General features: G+C 36.2%; 3 protein-coding genes across 5 annotated transcripts; 1 reads left to right on the top strand and 2 right to left on the bottom strand.

Moving 5' to 3' along the window:
• Positions 1-1,160: 1,160 nt before the first annotated feature.
• Positions 1,161-5,591, bottom strand: LOC129428211 (uncharacterized). 3 transcript variants are annotated; one of them, XM_055185166.2, is made up of 5 exons: positions 5,493-5,591; positions 4,842-4,933; positions 3,509-3,659; positions 3,229-3,430; positions 1,161-3,151 (listed from the first exon to the last, which is right to left on the bottom strand). In XM_055185166.2, exons 3-5 carry the CDS (start codon positions 3,611-3,613, stop codon positions 2,103-2,105), a joined length of 1,356 nt encoding a protein of 451 aa, XP_055041141.2. In that variant the 5' UTR covers positions 3,614-3,659; positions 4,842-4,933; positions 5,493-5,591; the 3' UTR covers positions 1,161-2,102. The 3 variants fall into 3 exon arrangements, with proteins under 3 accessions (XP_055041141.2, XP_055041144.2, XP_055041142.2); XM_055185169.2 differs by having other exon boundaries at positions 3,509-3,628; XM_055185167.2 differs by having other exon boundaries at positions 3,509-3,625.
• A 1,122-nt stretch (positions 5,592-6,713) lies between these two features.
• On the bottom strand, positions 6,714-10,964 carry yod1 (YOD1 deubiquitinase). Its single transcript, XM_055184346.2, has 3 exons — positions 10,814-10,964; positions 9,813-10,037; positions 6,714-9,090 (listed from the first exon to the last, which is right to left on the bottom strand). Exons 2-3 carry the CDS (start codon positions 10,018-10,020, stop codon positions 8,393-8,395), a joined length of 906 nt encoding a protein of 301 aa, XP_055040321.1. The 5' UTR covers positions 10,021-10,037; positions 10,814-10,964; the 3' UTR covers positions 6,714-8,392.
• A 250-nt stretch (positions 10,965-11,214) lies between these two features.
• Positions 11,215-13,951, top strand: snrpe (small nuclear ribonucleoprotein polypeptide E). Its single transcript, XM_055184347.2, has 6 exons — positions 11,215-11,288; positions 11,376-11,430; positions 11,660-11,686; positions 11,849-11,911; positions 13,586-13,664; positions 13,738-13,951. The coding sequence occupies exons 2-6, from the start codon at positions 11,377-11,379 to the stop codon at positions 13,791-13,793; spliced, it is 279 nt and encodes a 92-aa protein (XP_055040322.1). The 5' UTR covers positions 11,215-11,288; position 11,376; the 3' UTR covers positions 13,794-13,951.
• Positions 13,952-20,064: the final 6,113 nt, after the last annotated feature.

Raw genomic sequence — 20,064 nt, 5'->3', positions numbered from 1 at the left:
GGAGTGTAGAAAAAGCACATGTGCTATTTATTTTTTTTATTAAATGTTAACATTCTATTGTTTATGTTTAACAGCGCACATATTTTAAGTTACTCATCTTAAGGGGTCTAACAGGAAGAGACTTTTAAAATGTTGCACTTTTTTTACTTGAGTGCAATAAATGTTTTTGTTGAAACAAAAATGAGAACCGTGTGAGAGAATCATGATCTCATTTCCCATGGAGAAAATTCATGATTCACATTTTAGCAATATGCCCTAATACATCTACCAAAATGGTTTATGTTGCCCCAGCGACAGCCATTTATTGACCCTTTTCTTTTGACAGCATGGCATCAATTTATTAAGCTGTTGCGTGGATGTAACTTCGATTAAAAAGCCAACATCAGGTCAGAGCGACCTGTACACAGCAGACATAAAGACTGTAATGAAAACCACTCAGAAGAAAAGCACTTCAGGTACAGGACAGGTACAGTATCACTTTACACATTTAGGACATCAAAAAACACATGCACAGTTTCAAACAGCTATTTAATTGAGACATATATTTTATTATATATACTATAATTGTCCTGGTATTGATGGAGGCACTGTAGTTTTTACTATACAATCATCATACACTTTAAGAAGTGAAAAGTTGGATCAACTTACACCAATTGAATAAACTTTAAGTTGTTACCAATTGAAATACATTTTTAAGTTCATCCAACTTTTCACTTTTTACAGTGTATGTTTGGCTATTAACCAAAAGCATTACTTAAAGCCAAGGTTCTCAACAGACGGCCCACGGGCCGAATACGGCCCGTGTCCCTTTAAGATGTGGCCCGCAGCCTCGCGGACTTGAATTGCTCTCACGGGACTTTTAAAGGAACAGTATGTAGGATTGTGGCCAAAACTGGTATTGCAATCACAAAACTTGTGGCTAAAACTGGTACTGCAATCATACAACTGGTGGCCAATACACAAAATGACAACATAAACATCAGTTGAGGGCTGCAACTCCACTTTTTAAATGACAATATCCTGGCCGGACCACTGTTGTCAGTGATATAAGTATTTGAAATGAAAATGATTTTGTAATGTCTATTGACATATCAGAGCCATTTTATGATTAATTGATATAAATTTCTTACATACTGTTCCTTTAACCATCATCATTTTTGCAGTGTATGTCAATCAGCAAAGCATTGCATTAGCACAAACATCATAATCATAAATTTGATACTCATAAAACTGTATACTTTATAATGCACTGTAATTCGCTTTGGGTATACAAAGCATCTGCCAAATGCATAAAAATGAATTGATTTCCTGTTGTTAAAGTTTGAATTCATTAAGAAAAGTGAATCTTAGCCAGTGCCGTGAAAGGGCAACCGTTAACTAGGTCAATACAAAGAGAAGAAGCCATTCTCTGTGTAAGTCATGAACTAGATCACATTCTGAGATAAAGACATTTAATGACAGATGAGGTCGGGTAACATGAACAGTGGTCTATTACCCGCAACCCAAGATAACTTGTTAATCTATTGAAGTGCTGTGTCAGATCTCACCGGCGACTGGTAAAATGAGGAGTTTGACTGACAGATGATCTATAAAGGCACGGTTGCTTGGGTTCAAAAGTTGAGCCAGGTCGAACAAAAACATGAATTGATTTTCACTTTGAGAACGGTTCATAAAACAGGTTTGATTCAAAGGCACATAAGAGACGGTTTAAGAGATTAAGACTAAACGGTCATTGAAGGCTAATTGCTAATCTAGTACTTACAAAGCCAGTACTTAAGTAGTAAACACATCTTAATTTTAAGCACTGAATTGGGCATCTGGGTGACAAGTCCATACATATTGGACTAAAAGTAGAGTAGCCTACCCTACTGAAAAAAGCAGCTAAAACCAGCATAAGCTGGTTAGCTGGTTTTAACTGGTCTCCCAGCATGATATTAGCCGTTGTAGCAAGCTTGTCTAGCTGTGTTTTGGAAGACCAGCTGACTCACCAGCTTTGCCAGGGTGGGAGGACCAGCTTAACCAACTACTGCCATCTCAGCTACCAGCTCATCTTAGCCGGATTTTTCTGTAAGGATATTACTAAAATCACATACAATCGGCACTCAGTTTTTCAACAGTCCTAGTTTACGTAATGCATCTCTTCGGTCCTTGCCGATGCTGTGCACCGGCACATTAAAGCCCTGAACGTGTTGAGATTCAGAAAGAGATGAGGACGCCTGTTGGTCTTTTCTGAGTTTTGACTGACTTTGTATGTCTCTATGTTTCTTTGTTTCTACTGTAGAAGAACACGACTGCTGGTTCAGAGATACCGCATTTAAGTCGTTGATGTCAGAACCTGAAGGCCCAATGCGTTTCAGTGTTGCAGCTTTCACCATTGCAGTCGTATTGGAGGGTCGTGGACGTGGAGGGTCTGCGCAGACGTCGCTCACAGAGCGCTGATGTTGAAGGTCCTGCATCGGTTTTTCAGGTTTTGGAGCGACACACAGCCGATAAGGTTCACCTGTGATTTGGTTGTGCGCTGGGGATTGCGGGATTGTCCTGACCTGCTCGGCATTAAATGGCTCCACTTTAAGGAGACCCAGCTTACAAAGAGCCTCCAACCTCACTTTCTCTGGATTCATTAATTTTTCAGCTTTTAATACCCTGGCGTGGGGCACATTTGAGTCAGTGGCTCCTTCTTGGCTCCTTGAGGCTTTGAGTTTAGGTTTGGGGGCCACTGGTGGGGGAACGGTCTTGGTGCCCACACTTTCCACACTCTTTGATTTTTGTAGTAAGGTTTGGATTGCAGGGGTGCTCCCTGAATCGGCTTCAGCTGCATTGTTGTTCCTTAGAAGAAGACCTTGGTGAGAGAGCGGCCCTCCGCAGGACCCGTTCTGTGCTTTCTGGTTATTTAGGTTTTCTTTCTTGCTTTTGGTTTTATGTGAAGGAGATATCACAACTACATTGACATCTGAATAAGGCTGGATATTTTCAGGAGCCATCTTCATGGCGGATAGCTTCTTAGTTGGGGACGCGGCTAATCCAGGTCGGTTTGGCACTCGTGAGTTACCATTCGCTAGAATAAATGGAGTAGGGACCATATAATTGACGTTTTCATTTTTCCCCGGGCTACCAGACGGTGATTGATCCTCAAAGTGGCGTCTAGGCATATCTAGAATCAAGAAAGGATTAATAGGAAAATATTTTGCAATGAAAACCATGAGTTATAAATAGGCATTTGCAGCATACCTCGACCAGGGCGCTTGTTGACTCCCATCGATGCAGTGAGGTGAGCTGCTTTGGTTGCCACATTTCCTCGTGCTGGTATCTGATCGGGCTCATCATTGGACAGGCCGCTGTCATCTTCTGTATCCAGGGATTGAATGGTTTCCTCTAGGAACATGAGACAAGCTTTCTCTTCAGCGGAGAGGAACTCCAAACTATCATCACTCTGAAACATAAAATCACAAACTTCTGGAGATCTGTATTTAAATACAACATTTCTTCATAATATCAAAGTAGGTCTTACAAAGCAGGAGTTGAAGCTGACCACACTGTCGCAGCTGTCAGCGCTGTCCATATCTCCAATTGTGTCAAGCGCGCTGCCATCTTGCCATGTGTCAGTTTTCCTCATTGCAAATAAATCCTGCTTAGACAGTGTAGATGAAACAGCATTTCACCTGTGAGTTAGAAATATGTCACTATAACTATGCATATCGTGAAAGTATTAGTAAGAATTGTAGACCTGTTGAAGACCATCTGATAACAAATTCACAAAACAGAAATTGTTTACTTTATGTAATGAATGAGATCATGTGACTGAGATTACAGTTAATCTGAGCTTCTGTAGATAAATGAATGGAAGTGACAGTAAATCAACGGTTTGTTTGAGATAAGCTTGGCTTTAATGTGTAATTCATCAAAGTACAGACAGTTATTTACAGCACAACAAAGTTCGACTTTATCATATCATGTCTCTGTTTTATCTTTTGAATTTTTAGCACTTTGGACCTGCACATGAAGTTAAAACAACTCAGTTATGAAAGTCAATTCAAGTTTTTACCTGCGATAAGTTGACACAACTTATAAAAACAAGCTGAAATAGTTTAACATAATTTTTAAAGTAAAAATATATCAAACATGCTGCATTTTTTACAGTGTATTTGAATCATTATTTAAGTTTATATTCACCGTATAAACCTTTTAATGTAAGCTGTTATTTTTGTAGCTGTTACATTTGAATGTACGTAGATGATAATATTTGTTCTTTTAGTGATGGGATATATTGGACGATATCATGCAAATTTATCCGCAATGCTTTTCATTGTGAACAGATGGGTGGTGGTGGGGTGTTACAATAAGTATTCACAATAAGGTTAGTTGGACATAGCCTACACACACACAGCAACATTTAAAAATATATATATATATTTCAAAATATAAAAAATGGCCACAAAAATATATTTGTTGAAATATATTTTGGAATCTGTTTACAAATATATTTTTCACTGATATATATTTTGAAATTTATTTTAAAAATAAATACATTTTAAAGCATATGTATAGTAACTTTACCATGTAAATGTAACTTCTGGTTAAGTAATCTTGTAGACAGTAAGTCTACTAACACAGACTATTATTAAGTTCTTCTGTAGAAACCATAAAGATTTCACAGGCATCATAAATCAATTGACCTATTTTTATATAATGCTTATATTACAGGGTTATTTAGATATCTGATTGATTTGTTATTATAAAATTTGGCTGACTTTTGTCTCTTTAGAATTCATAACCACTGATGATTTCTGATATACTTGCTTCTTACAAAACAACCTGGATATGTGATTAAGTTTACAACTAACTGAGGTCAGTCAGTACAGCACAAGACAGAAACAGATCTGTGTTATCTGCTCAGTGTCAGATTGCAGTTGAATGAATTCACATTCCTGAGCACCTGAATAAGATAATAACAACTTCAACAAAGGATTTCTTTATGAAACATTGCTTTCTCTTTGACTTTTAGCACTATTTTGAAATACATTTACATTTCATTATTCTTTTTAATATGTTACTCACTGTTGCTTTTTTACTTTATTCAAAAAGGGACGAACCCAGTCGTTGATTAAATTAACCCAGATAATGTTTATATTTGACCCAAAAATGAATTCAAATAACTCAGTATTTTGGGTTGAAAATTACAACCCAACTGTTGTAATTAAGTGTAATTAAGCATATTTCTCAATTAAAATCATTTTAAATTACTTTTCCCAGTGTACTTACACATGCAAACTATCTCATTTCATATGAACTTTTTATATGAATGTGACAAATAAAACAAAAGCATATGCTAGAGAAAATCTCATTTTAAATGGCATGTTTTAGCACATTTATCCGTAAAAGTTAATTCCACTTTTCAAATTCATTGCCCATCACTTCATGAACTTTAAAATTTTAAATCTGTTTTAAATTTGTATTCAGAAACCTTAAATGACTTTAATATGATAAATGGTTACCTCGTGCAGAAGAGAAGTGACAGGTAATCCAGTAATCCCAACAGATCCAGGTGATTTCTCAGACTGCCAGGTGTGAACCAGTTTTACTGTAAAGCCTCTCAGTACACGAGGGACATTTTTAACCAATCATTTCCTTGTCTTTCCGCAAACAGCCAATCAGAGAAGAGACTGTCATGATTAAGAATAAACAGAATGTGTTACAAAGTTACATTGTAATATAATGATGTATCAGTTAACATATATAACTGTTATATATATATTTACATGAAACTATTTTATTTCTGCAGAGACATGATGACAGAAGTGTCAAAGAGGATCATGGGTAAATCATGTGATTTAATCGTATTATTGTACAGTTCCTTAAATAACATGAGCACAATCTCTGTACTCATGTGATTGTTGTTTGACACCATAAATACACCACTACGCTTTAAAAGTTTGGGATCATTTACTTTATCTTTAGTAAAAACAGTATTATATCAAATTTATATTATATAAATATATTTCAGCGAATTCTCCTAGATTTTGTAGATATGTCCTCTTGTCATTTTATCAAGCAGCATCAACAAATTTTATGCTTTTTTTCGGTTTTCTAAAGAAAAAAAATGTATATGTTGGCAAGATTGTGTACAACATTTAAGCACACACCTTCAGATTAATAGATTCTTAAGATCATGAAAATATTTTAGTCAGGTGACTCTAAACTAAATAAAACTTTTTGTTACCAAGGTGCATTTATGCCAGTTAAATATTTCTAAGGAAAATGTATACATTTTATAAAGAAATGTAAAAATGTGTGTGCTTCTTGTTCTTGCCCATGCAAGGTTGATTATCACTATGCAAAGGGATTGCAATTTAAGGTGCTTACAGTTTTATGAGATAGGGGTGTTTTCCCGGACAGAGATTAGCTTAAACCAGGACTAGGCCTTAGTTTAATTAGGAAATATAACTAGTTTTAACAAACATGCCTTACTAAAAACATTACTTGTGTGCATTTTGAGTAAAAAAAAAAAGATATTCCAGTGCCAGTTGTTTTTAGTTTGGACAGCTCTTACATTTATTTTAGTCTAGGATTAGTCTAATCCCTGTCTGGGAAACCGCCCTATAATGAGTTAAGTTTAATCCTTTGAGAGTTAGGAGTTTGTTCGAGGTTAATGTGTTTGAGTAATAGTAATAGTGACGGTGCAATAACAATGTACAGCTGATAACCACACAAAAATGTATATCAATTCAAGTTTATTTATCATTAACCCAGTAAAACCAGCGATTTGGTTGCAATGAGTGCTGGACATGCAGTTTCTCACTCAGTTACCTTAGTGTCACATTTTAGTGTCATTAAAACACTTTTCATGGCCATTTACAAAAATGGCCAGGGAAAACAAGTCCTTTGGCTGCACGATGGCACCAATTCTCAAGAAAAACAAAAACAAATTTAGCTAAAAACCAGTACACAGTTGTAAGGAAAATAATATAGTGAGAACATAAATCCATAAGTTTAAATGTAAATCTTTCAAATCAATAAAAGTTTATCCACACACTAACACTATGCTACACTGAATTAGAGTCAAAACCTCCAAAACTGCCCCAAAAATGGTTGTTTCACACAGATTTGAAAAAAGCCCAACACGAGACATTTCTTCAGATAAAATGTAAAACAGTCACTTCCTTACCACATTTCATAGCCACTTCAGCGAGAATGAACACATTTGCATAAAATAATCCTTTGCAGAAATTACACTTCAAAGAAAACCTAAATCTACATAATATTTACTATGAATTTCAGTGAGATTCTACTGTCAGCACCATTATTGTTCACTTCAATATAAAATCCACACTTTTGAAACCTAACTAGCTTACTGAATGTGTAAAAACCGCAGAGGATTCACAAATGCACAAAGGTGATACTTACATTTGATCAGTTTGAATATTTCAAGTAACAGGTACAACAAAGCCAGTGAATTTAAGACTTTAAGTAGTGCCATCAACTGTGTCGAAGCTGTGCGATATGACTTGGATGATATAAATACAATAATGCCATTCTTAAATTACAGATAATGAAAAGCTTTTCTTGCCATATATAAAACAAATCTTAATATCTATAACTTTAGTCATGTTTAAAGTAAGAGAGGCATACATGATTCATTCAAATGAACAGATAATGCACCTTTCACTGTCACATATTTAACGTTTTACAAGCTTTAAGTACTACAGGAGAAGCCAGGATTTTACCAGCATTGTCAAGCCGTTGTTATCGACTTTTTAGGACATCTTTAGGCCAAAAACAACATAAAATAGGTGAATCTCACAAGAACCATTCCCATTTCACCCCCCACAAAAAATATACTAAGTTCATGTTGCATTAGGACAATTACAATATTTTGCATGATAATATTTTTAGATTTAGCTAGCTTCTGTAATGCTGTGTTTTACTTAACCGTCTTACTGGAATACAATGACTTTTTAAATTAAATAAGCATACACAGGGGTGTGGGAGGTTCCTCGGTTGTCATGAAAATTTTCTAAAATATCCTTGGCTTTAAATAGCTTTATTTTCTTTCATTCTTTTGATTTTTGGTGTGAAATACTACCTGGCCATGTTCTTGTTAGACATTCTCACTTTAATACTTCAGTTGAAATCAATAAAACGAACAGAATACCCATCAGTGGCAATTAAAATTCACCCTTATGTGAGATTCAATCACACAATGTAACACTTCAACTTCAAAAGTAAACCCAAGTTGAAATAATACTGAATTTTCGGGGGAAGTCCAACAGACGATGTGAGGTAGAGCATTGTACCAAACTGGAACAGACAGCAGTGAAACAGCAAGTACCAGGTCAGGTGGCATGGCAGTGGAGCGGCAAACTGGAGGCAATTTCAAAAACAAGCAGAAAATGTTTCACACCTCTCCAAAATTGGTGTGTCCGGTCTCCTTGGCGTGCTCCCTCGCTTCCTTCTGCCCCACCAGGCCGGTCTGGCAAACCATGCAGCGCAGCGAGAATCGATTGACGTCCGTAAACTGGCGTTTCCTCCGCGCCTCGTCTGCCAACTCCAGCGCCTCGGCCAGAATTATGTCGTCCGTGGCGGAGAACACAGTCTGAGGGGGGACGTCTGAATCGAGAGCCACCTTTTGGAGCGGATCGTAATGAATGCCGTCATAAATGAGCAGCACACGCTTGCTGTAACCCGCATCCTCGCCGAAGCGATCCACGCGCACTGTCTGAGTGTCAACCACACAGATCTCACACTGGTAAAACTTTGAAAGGATAGAAACCTCAATGGCACCCCCCCAGGTGTCATCGCGACGAATCCAGGCGCAATAATCCTCGTTCGTCTTGCCCAGTACTGCCTCCGAGTATGCGGTAGGGTCACTGGCTACGATTTGTGCAATGAGGCCACGCATTTCAGGGGCACATGCCGGATCGTATACGCCCCCTTCCATAACAAAGTGCACACTGGTAAACAAACAGGAGTTGTCGGCGGGGACGACGCGGCGTTGGAGCACTGGGGACAAGACGAGACTGGGCATTTTGGTTACAGTGCTTTGTGTTTGAGGTTTTGGTTTGTTCTTCTCCTCTTCTACAATCAGCGTGTCTCCTGTCAACAAGAAAGCCAACAGTTACCACAAAAACATAAAGGCACAATATGTACGATTTTTGCATTAAAGGTGCAGTGTGTCATTTTTAGAAGGATTTCTTTATAGAAATGCAAAATAATATGTAAAACAATATTATTAGTGGTGTATAAAGACATTACATAATAAACTATTATGTGTTTATTACCTTAGAATGAGCCGTTTTTATGTACCTACACCGTGGGTCCCCTTACATGGAGGTCGCCATTTTGTGCGCCATGTTTCTACAGAAGCTCTTAACGGACAAACTTTTTTACTAAGTTGTCTCCAATGATGACATGTTTGTCCTGTGGTGGCTACTGTAGCTTCTCTATGCGTACCAAAAGCTATTTGCCAGCTCACCACTAGATGCCGCTAAAATTCACACACTGCACCTTTAAAATATCCAAATGCTACTGGCACAGTGATTTTTTTATTCACACGTGCACATTATCCCAAAGGTTATTAAACTTTATTTTGTTACATCACCCATGAACATGATTTGTAAGTCCCGTGGACTAATTTTCAATCGGCAGTCGAGGTAAAGAAGAATACAATTCCCAATCTTCCATGCTCCCTCATACCATCATTTAGTTTTTGTAAGGCGACCACACTAGTGTTGAAAACTACATATTGTGCCTTTAACAACAAATTACTTCTTTTCAAAGCAAATAACTTGACCATGTAACACAAAGGACAACCAAACCTGATTTGATAGGATAGTCTTTAAGGTGGGCTTCACTGTTGCGTAGATCCAGACTGGACGGTGGATAGCCCACCATGATCTTCTGTACATCGCAAGGTATTCCTGTTAGCTCCTCGATCTTGTCTTTAAGCTCCTGAACACAGGACTGGTGTGTAAGCCCCTGCATTAGATGGGTACCATTTTTGGCCTTGCAACGTAGACGAAGCATCCTGTACCTGTTCAAATCTAAACACAGGAGACAAAGTGAAATTATAAGCAGTTTACATTTACATACAGCTAAATCTAAGTGTTTAGATCCAACCAATGCAGATATTAATGTGAGATTATTCTGGGTAATAAAGTACCTGATCAAACACATAAAACAATCAGATTATCAAATTAAAACGGATCTAAGTACATTGTAAGGTACGATGTAAATAACACAGTTATTTGTTAATGTATTTGCCTAAACTTCAAACAGACTCCGCTCAATAGTCAAATATTTCAGCTGTGTAAGCAAAAGCAGTTTTTGTTACACATTCAAAGGTGAAAGACAACAAAAACGGCGGCTTATAAATAAACCAATACAGACAAACTTAAACCAGTACTAATATGGATCAATAACACAACAGAAGAAGACTAGTGCTGACCATTTACTGACATCTATCAATCATCTTTCTAGATCAGATGAGCAAAAGCTGTCACAAGCTAAACAAAGGACCAAAAATTATATTTACATGTTACTAAATTAAATAGTTGTTTTTGCGCATTTAAGTAAAACGAAGTGATTTTGATGAGACGTTGAAAATAACCTAAGGTAAACTAAATGTTAGCCAGGCTGAAAGACTAGCAGCAGCTAACGTTATAAAACTCAGCTGACGTATAAATAAATCACCTTAAATCTCAAACGAACACAAATTTGATTATCTATAAATACATACTTTAAAGATAAAGTTGGTTATTGTCTTATTCGATGAATAATAAAGGTCAGTTTGCAGCTTTGCCGAAACCAACATACTCACCACACAGCGCCTGTAAAACAACAACAGTCACTGAGAGCGCAGACAGAGAAACATGCGCGCTACGTCACGCATGCTGTGCACTACGCCATGAACACTACACAAATTTGCTCATTAAAAATAGCAGCAGTGTAAAGCTAACATTTTATTGATAAAAAGTAGTTTAGGATTACAATAAATATATTTAACGCGCTGATTTACTTATTTAAATGCTTTTTCAAATTTCTACATTTAAGGATATTGGTGTAACGTGTGGTATTTTAAGAAATTCGGCCCACAGAAACAAACTGTGTTTTATTTACAGCCAATAAAAATAAATAATCTGTAAAAATTGTTTGATGGTTGGCAAACAATGAATGATTTATCCAACTGTCGTGTTACTCCAAATCACAGGAGGCGCTATAACAAACTAGTGAGTCATTGTATTGCGTCATTCTACTTCCGCTACCCGGCCGCCATTGAAACTCAAGCGACCAACGTGAGATTTTCGTTACCGCGCCAATAATTATTCTCATAATTTTTGTATTAACCGTTTTCATCTAAATATCTGTATATTATTGTGAAGAATGGCGTACAGGGGTCAAGGACAGAAGGTTCAGAAGGTCATGGTGCAGCCCATTGTATCCTTTCACACTACAACAATAGTGGAGCGCCTTGTAGTGTACAACAAAATATATTGCGGAGTCGACGTCTTTTAATTAATGTATTTTCTTGTAAACATGATTATTTTAGCTAATGTATTTGTGTGTTTGATCTAATGTTAAGAAATATTTAGTTCCTGAAGAATTATTAGGTGTATTTTGTAGTTGTGTTGTTTAAATTGGTTATTTTCCTTAATGTCATTATCAGAACCTTATTTTCAGGTATCTACAGAATGTAAGTCATGCAGATATTGTCTTTTTTTTAATCTACTTGTTTGTATACAAAATTGTAATATTTTGTAATATATATGGTGATAAATGCAAAGTTAAAGTATAAAGTTTACTGTAATGTTGCTTTGAATTTAATATGTTTACATGATTTTGTCATATTCTGCAGCGTTCTCGGATCCAGGTGTGGCTTTATGAACAGGTCAACATGAGGATAGAGGGATGCATTATTGTGAGTAATCAACTCTTGGATGTAAACATTTACATTTAGCAGAATCTTTTATCCAAAACAAATTACAAATGAGAGGGCATTCATTTGTTTTTTTTATGTATCATCAACACATTTGTGACCCTGCCTGTGAATTTTCAGCTAAAGTCATTTTTTTGTGATCGACTGTTTTCTACATAAAATCCTACATAATGTTAAGAATATTCGGTGAAAATATAACCCTTGTATCTTTAAATTAACTGCGTAAGATGCCCAATTCCCTGATTTGTTGCCTGTATCGTTCTCTTTTTTTATGACAACCCACTTACATCACATTTAAAAAGCGATTTGTATCCGATATCAGAATTTTTAATTTAAGTTAATTTTTTGGGCCATTTTTGCCTTTATTGGATAGAAAGTATATTTTAAGGAGATGAGATGAACGTATGGGATTGACAAAGGACCTCGAGCCGGTATACGGTGTTCGCCAGAAGTGTGTCTGCACCATGTGTCAGACCACCGTCCACTACACCATCGGGCTCTAAATACTTATCCGGCTCACAATTGACACTAAATACTTATCAAACAATTCAAGGTAGACATACTCACCCGGAACAGCTTAAACCACAGAGAAAGTAAAATGTTGCAATATGCAATGAACACAGACAAAATGATTATACAAGCTTTATTTCTGTAACAAGACATAAAACTTCAACATTAATCCACTATGTGGAGCCGTCATCTTCAATTGCACTAAGAAGAGTCATGTGTCCACCTGAGTTGACGTCATTTGCCAGCACCGCTTTTTTAATGACGCATGACACGTCTTGACATGGGAATATCCGATATGTCCACTTACATTACAGACATGAATGCATGTATCTGATTCATATCGATTTATTTCCACATATGACTGAGGCTTAAAACAGATGGGAGAATATCGGAATTTGTGTCCTTTTTTCCTGCTTACACGTCTGTAGGTCATATCTGATCTGTCACTTCAAACAAATGTGTAAATGTGGCCGAAGATTGAAATCAATGAGTGAAATCCAACTTTGATGCTCCTCATCTTGTTATTAGATTACGAGACTTCAGCCTGGATTTCACAAAGAGGGTCACTTTATTTTTCAATGCACTCCAACCCTCCTGTTTTGGACATCAGTGGGGTTGTTTCAATTATAAAACTTGACGATTTAATAATTTGTTTAATAAATAATTGTGATTATGGTAGCCTTAAAAGTCTGTTTTAAGGCTTTAACCATTATTAAATTAATTGTCTTATATTTTTGTGTGCTTAATTTATTAAATAATTATAGCAAATTATTGTTAATTTAAAATAAGTTGTCATTTGCAGTATAAGATCAAAACCCGTAATTTCTTTAACTATTTAAATTGGGTAATTAAATAAAGAAAATATATTTTTCAGAAATTTTAAACAGTCTGTACAACAACAATCACTATAAAGTAGGGATGCACCGATATAAAATATCTGTGCCGATACCGATATTCAGTTACTTAGAATAACATCATCTGATACTGATAAATACAGTTTTGCTTTAAAGTATGTCATAAAATCTTAAAAGTGCAGAGCGTACAAGCATCCATACTGTGCGTGTTAAATGAACTAGTTGTAAATCACAGGTAAGATCTCACAAGCATGCAACTGATGTGAGTAAAATGTATGTTTTATAATTCAAGGGATTTGACGAGTACATGAATTTGGTTTTGGATGATGCTGAGGAGGTCCACATGAAGACTAAGAACAGAAAGCCGCTGGGTAAGTGTGAGAGAAAAGATTTTGGCTTGAAATATATGTGAGAATACAAACTTACGTAGTCTCTCTCCAACAGGACGAATTATGTTGAAAGGAGACAACATCACATTGTTGCAAAGTGTGTCCAATTGATCATCTGTTCATCTGAATACTTTTTGTTTTGTAAGAGATTGGTGATTTTTACTTTGTTTTTGTTTGTCAATATTTAGACATTTATATTGACTGATGAATATAAATAATGTGGCTGTTCTTGTTTGAATCTACAAAAATTAAACCCTCTTTTTCCACAAGTTCAGACTACTGTTTTTAGTTAGTCAATAGGTGAAAGCCATTTAAAAATACACTTTTGTTTAGTTAGCTAATTTTAATCACAATTCAAAATGGATCGGTCTTAATCCAATCAATCTTGACTGCTCGTAACTGACTCTTGACTCGATGTTAACTATATAACCACAAGAGGGCAGTAGACTCATTGTTCTTGGTGTTGGTAGTGGCGTCATGTCTCTATAGATTTAAACACCTTTTCATTCTTTTTTCATTCTCGTTCTTATTGAAATTGAATTAAGTAAAAATCACCACGTCAAGATTTTGCGTTATGCATTTTTTGCTCTCTCTGAGTAAACATACATGGGTGATTCTCACGAAATCCAGACCTAGGTGTCCAGCATCAGATTTTTTAAAAAGCAAATATTTTTTGCACATATAAGATTAAGGTCTGAATTTACTATAACCATTATTTTTAGAGGATTTAAAACATATTTCCTATAGAATTATTTTAATTTTTTTTAGATTATCATTACCGCAACATGATATTACATTAAATATATGCATTTACAAACTCATGTTTCGGTAATGAGAATTAAAAAGTTGTCTAGGTACCATGACACACAAAATTTAAACTAAGAACTGCTTACCTGGTAGCCATCTTGAGTGTCACAGTCAATTATCTCCCTTCCAACAATTCTTTTTGAAAATGTTAGTTTCTTGAGGGCTTAAACAATGATTGAAAATTGTTGCGGAGGATGAGACTCATTTATATTCCTTATTATTGTCTACATTTACCAATTATCACCAAATACCACATGTTTCTTTACTGTAAATGTTTATAGTATAACATGCACTGAAGCTTTTTATTTTTTAGATTTTTTAATTATAAATATTTCCATGTCAAAGAACCCAAATCCAGTCATTGACACGTTGCGGTAATGAAAATTTTCCCCTTAAATGTGGAAATAAAAACAAAATTGGTTTGTATGACGTCATTTGAAATCATGTGCAAAATAGTTTTTGTAACCGTATGCTGCTTATTTTGATACAATTACTTTGCATTTACTTTTTTTTATAAAAATAAAGGGTTTCATGACACCTCATAAGTCTTAATTTCACGAGAATCGCCCACATTAACTCTTTATTTTCATTAAAAAGGGCTTTTTGCCCAAATAAGATGGCAATTAATGCTTGATGATTTAATAAAAAAATAACATTTAATATTAAAAGCTGTACAAGCTAAAAATAAATTTTAAAGCTGCAATCTGTAACTTTTGGCTGTCTTTCCCCATCTTTGTTTAAAACACAAAACTTTGACCTGAAGGTTACTTGACCTGTATAAAAAATTGAGATTTTCCGCCATATCCGATTATAAGTGATTATTATAAGATGTACCGTTGTGAATGTGTAAGGTAAGAATATCGTTTTGACCCCTGATTGTTTAGGGTACTTGCTTAAAGAGATAGTGTACCCAAAAACAAAAATTCTGTCTTTTTTTTCACTCATGTTGTTACAAACTTGTGTAAATTTCTTTGTTCTGATGAACACGAAAGAAGATGTCTTGAGGAATGTTCCTAATCAAACCTTTCATGAGCCCCATTCACTTCCATAGTATTTTTTTCTACTATGGAAGTAAATAAGGCTCATGATCAGTTTGGGTGAACTAAGAACTGATTTTTTTTATAATAAATAAATAATAATAAATAGCAGCCTAAATATAAAAAACTATTAATCAGACAAAGTTTTGAAATTGTGTTTAAAAGTAAATTTTTTTGTCAGGAGGTAAAAAAATCACCTGCATTGCACATTTTGCTGTATGCAATCATGCAAGATACATTTAATGCAAAAATAAATCCCTTGTACTTATTTACAGCTCCAGTTGTATAGGTGAAATGTAATACTATCATAATTTTTAATCACGATTGTTTAAAGGTTGATCTGCACCACACCTGCATCTGAAAACCACCTTGCAGACCCTCATTCAATGCATTTGCCTTAGACATGCAACACATTTAGGTGCAAAGATTTTAATAACGGCTGTTTTCCTCAAGGGGAAGTTTGATAAAAATCTGGAAATACGAAAACAGCATCAAGTCAGCAGTGCTCAGATGGGTTTGCCAAAAAGCAGGAGCTGTGACTTTGAAGTCGGTGGTGGTTGGTGAGTATTCAGATGGAGGAAGCGGTATCTCCATCACTGCTGCGTATTTACACGCTGCGCCGGAGAGCCAGATGCACCCCTGAAACTTGTCAGGAGGAAGTCAGTTGCTGACTCCATACACTTCACAGCTCACTTCATAACTGAGACCACACGCTTTTGAGTCGTTCACTGTGGGTTCGAACCGCAGTAATGTTGCATAAAGTCGATCTCATTGCGCAAGTATCAGCGCATCTCTTGTTTGGTGTGCATCTTTAGTCTGTGCATGGGGGTATCTGGGATTTGCATTCTTTCTTTTCATACCCAGATGCCAGTGAAAGTGTAAAAACTTGTCAACCCGGACGGCCTACTATATTTGTTTACAGCTACAATGTTTAATTCATTTTTTATTGGACTGCTCCAAGTTAAAGCATTTCACAACATAGCCTTACATTTTAGTTAATATAAAGGTGCTTAATGGGTCCTTCATAGCAATGCCAGAGTACTGTCCTCAAAAGTTATAAAATAATCATTTCATCTGTAACTTTTAAGTCAAAAGTGTTTGAAGTGAAACCCCGTTTCGAGGCCTAAGTTTTCTCCTTTTCATTCTCTGAAGATGATGTGGTCACCACCATCCTCTGATCACGCACTTCCACATTTAATCACCCAGTTTCCTACATTACGCAAATCCCATCCGTTAGTAAATAAGCACTTGCAGGGATCTCACCCTATTTTGCCATGACCAACCCAAAGACTTTGCCGGCAAGTTAGCCCTCGCTGGGTTTATCCACCGGAAACACTGCCCAGGTCAGATTGGTATCCGGATGGTCTTGAGGGGCCTTCCTGTTCCTGCGGGTGCGATTGTTGTGAACTTGTCCTTTGTTCTCTCTCACCCGACCCGACATGTCTCCTCACTCGGCTCCGAGCAGCCAGGTTCTCTATCCATGCATCCGCACTATCAACCAGATCTGTATTTATATTCTTTGATTCATTCACGGCTTCAGTTTTTGTACATGATAGTGTGGTGTCTGTGTACCCAAACGTGAGATTCTTTGACTTAAATAGGGATTTAATGACTTTGGTAAATTCATGATGGCCTGTTTGTTTTCATTTTTAGAACTGAAGAAAATAAAACCTTTATATGAAGCATCTTTATCTATCTTGATTCAATTGTTAACCAGTCAAAATATCCTTATATTTAAGTGAATTCTTTGTAAATAAATGATTGTTTTCTGGCGGGAAACAGCAGCTGGCCCTTTGTGAGAAATAACACTCTTCAGAGTTATGCAAATGCATGATAATGTTTGAATTGTTTAAAAAAAGGCAGCATGAAGGAGTAATTCACCCTAAAATGGTCCCCAGTTACTTCGCCATAGTAATTTTTATTCCTACTATAAAAAGTCAGTGAACCCCAGTTTTGGGCTTTACTCCTTTAAAACAACTCGGGTTTGAAAGTCAATTCAATCTACTTTTTTAAGTTTGACCTGTGATAACTTGACATAACTTGTAAACTTAATTTGTTAAGTTAAAGTAACAAAAATATATGTTGATTTGACAAAAATGCTGAATTTTTTCAGTGTATGTTTTCAATAAATAATTGCAGTCAGAAAAAATATGGATTTCACTGGGGTGGTCCCCTTAAAAATACACCTTTCACATATTAATACCTTAGAGAAATGTATGCATGAATTTATCTGAGTTGTGTCTGAGTTGTACATATTGGGATTTTTTTAATGGGTACTGCTCTTTGGACAGCTTGGGACCATTTTTGACCAATTTACCTGACAGTATATGGGTCAAAACTTTTTGGATTTTTAAAAAGGTCCAGACCAAAATTCATAGTCTAAAACTGCAACTTTATTAAGTTGGCAATTGTTTACTAGTTTTCATTTAAAAAAGTAAGTGATTATTAATATCTTTACCTTAAAAAAAAAAATAACAGGGAAGCACTTTGTTTACTACACAAGGTCATACAACAGGAAAACCGTACATCAGGATATTATGTCAGAGAGAGGACACCTCATGAATATTCAATTCAATTTTATTTATATAGCACTCTTCACAATTATTTCAATGCAGTTTTACATTCATAAAAACAAGAGAAAAATCAAAAGACAACCAAAAGTACAGCGGCTCAGAATGAACCGTACTAGTGAGCTATTTTAGGTTCAAAGAAAGCGCAAAAAATGTTCAAACAAAAAAGTCATGGTGAAGATGAACATCATGTAAACCTTTTATTATAGAGAAAGAAAGATTACTCACAAACTAACTTACACCAAAACTGAAGAAAACATCCTCAAAACTGATTTAAACTGATTGTAAACAAAAAACAATTTTGACCTTAAAACATGCAAACTTTTAAAACTAATGACGATGTGCACACGTACATGGTGAAGATGAAAGGAAGATATTCATTTGACTTTAAAATGACATTGGCACACGCATTTCAAACTAGATTTCTAAAAAAATTCTTCATTAGTTTGGACATCCTTATCTTTCAATGAATTCAAATGTTTATGCAAATCTATATTGACGAATGCCGCCCACACTATTGATGTAAAGCAGAAAACACAAACTATGCTAGCACAGTTTACACAAAGGTGTCGACCAAAGCAAAGCGTTCCCTGAGCGAGCACACGGGCAATGACCTGTGAACATGTTTCTTATCTTGTTTTAACAGTGCGGCCGTAATACATAATACCACCATTTTTCTCCTATTAACACGTACAATAATATACAAGCACTTTTGTTTCTCACGTTCACCGGAGGAAACATCGTAGCTTTTTCAACATGAATTATTTTTACTGACAGCAACAGTGGATAAAGGTCCACGGACGTTCATCATACTGTAGATGAAAAAATTTAGTCTTTGTATGAAGGAATAATGAAGGAGTTTATGTGTTTCAGCATCATCAGATGATCAGTGATGATAGAGGCTATCAGGGGACCACTGGTGAATGGGTGTAGGGTAATAAACACTTTTCTGTGTATTCCTTTCAACACCTATGAATGCAATGCAGATAACATTAAAGCAATCACCTGTTTGTGGCGCTAAATAACCCAGACTACAAAGTGACGCTGGAAACATTCAACACATACTTTGTGTGATATTGAATACAATATGGTTCAAGAAAGCATTGCTTTTTATACAAACATCAAATTATATTATAGAATAGTTTTTATTTTGATGCCGTACGATACTTCCATCTTTTGATATATGGTAGTTTTATGTGGTTGCCAAGCAACGTAGCAACTTGGTGCATGCATATATAATTTTAAATGATGTGCAGTGTAGAGCATCCAGGTGTGCATCACTATTTTAAGTTCAAAGAAAATGCAAAAGTCATCTATTTTAACATTCGAAATGTGCGTTATGCTTACTGTTTACACAAAGTTGCCTTCCTGTTCTAATCCAAAAACTCATAGCTTTTTTGTCCATGAGGTAGCTGTTTACACACACAAACATACACACACACACACACACACACACACACACACACACACACACACACACACACACACACACACACACACACACACACACACACACACACACACACACACACACACACACACACACACACACACACACACACACACTGTGTTGGCAATTCAATATGAAGTGCCTAAATGCACAGAACAAAGGGCCTGTAGGGGAGCAAAAGGAGACGTGGAACAAAAAACAAACGAGTAATGAAATTATAACAATACAGAGGGAGAGCGAGGGGTGCGGGTGCCACAATGGCAGGGAACAATCGTGCCGCGTCAATGGAAAAAAGTGTGTGCGGGGGGGGGCGGAGGGGCTTTGGACAATAGGCCGGTGACAGCGGCACAATGGTTGCACTGTTTTCAATTAGACATTATCTCATAGACAGAGTGGCAGGTTTCATTGTGCTAGGGGGCTATTTTCAGGGCCGCCTTTGTGTGCGGCACTGCCAATATTCCCCTCAGCCCCTGCCGTGAGCCGGCCCTTTATTCACCATACTGTTTGTTTTTTTTGCA

Source organism: Misgurnus anguillicaudatus, chromosome 14 (assembly GCF_027580225.2).
Source record: "Misgurnus anguillicaudatus chromosome 14, ASM2758022v2, whole genome shotgun sequence".
NCBI classification, from domain to species: Eukaryota; Metazoa; Chordata; class Actinopteri; order Cypriniformes; family Cobitidae; genus Misgurnus; species Misgurnus anguillicaudatus.
Note: the sequence above shows the minus strand (reverse complement) of the source record. Positions and strands in the feature narration are given on the sequence as shown.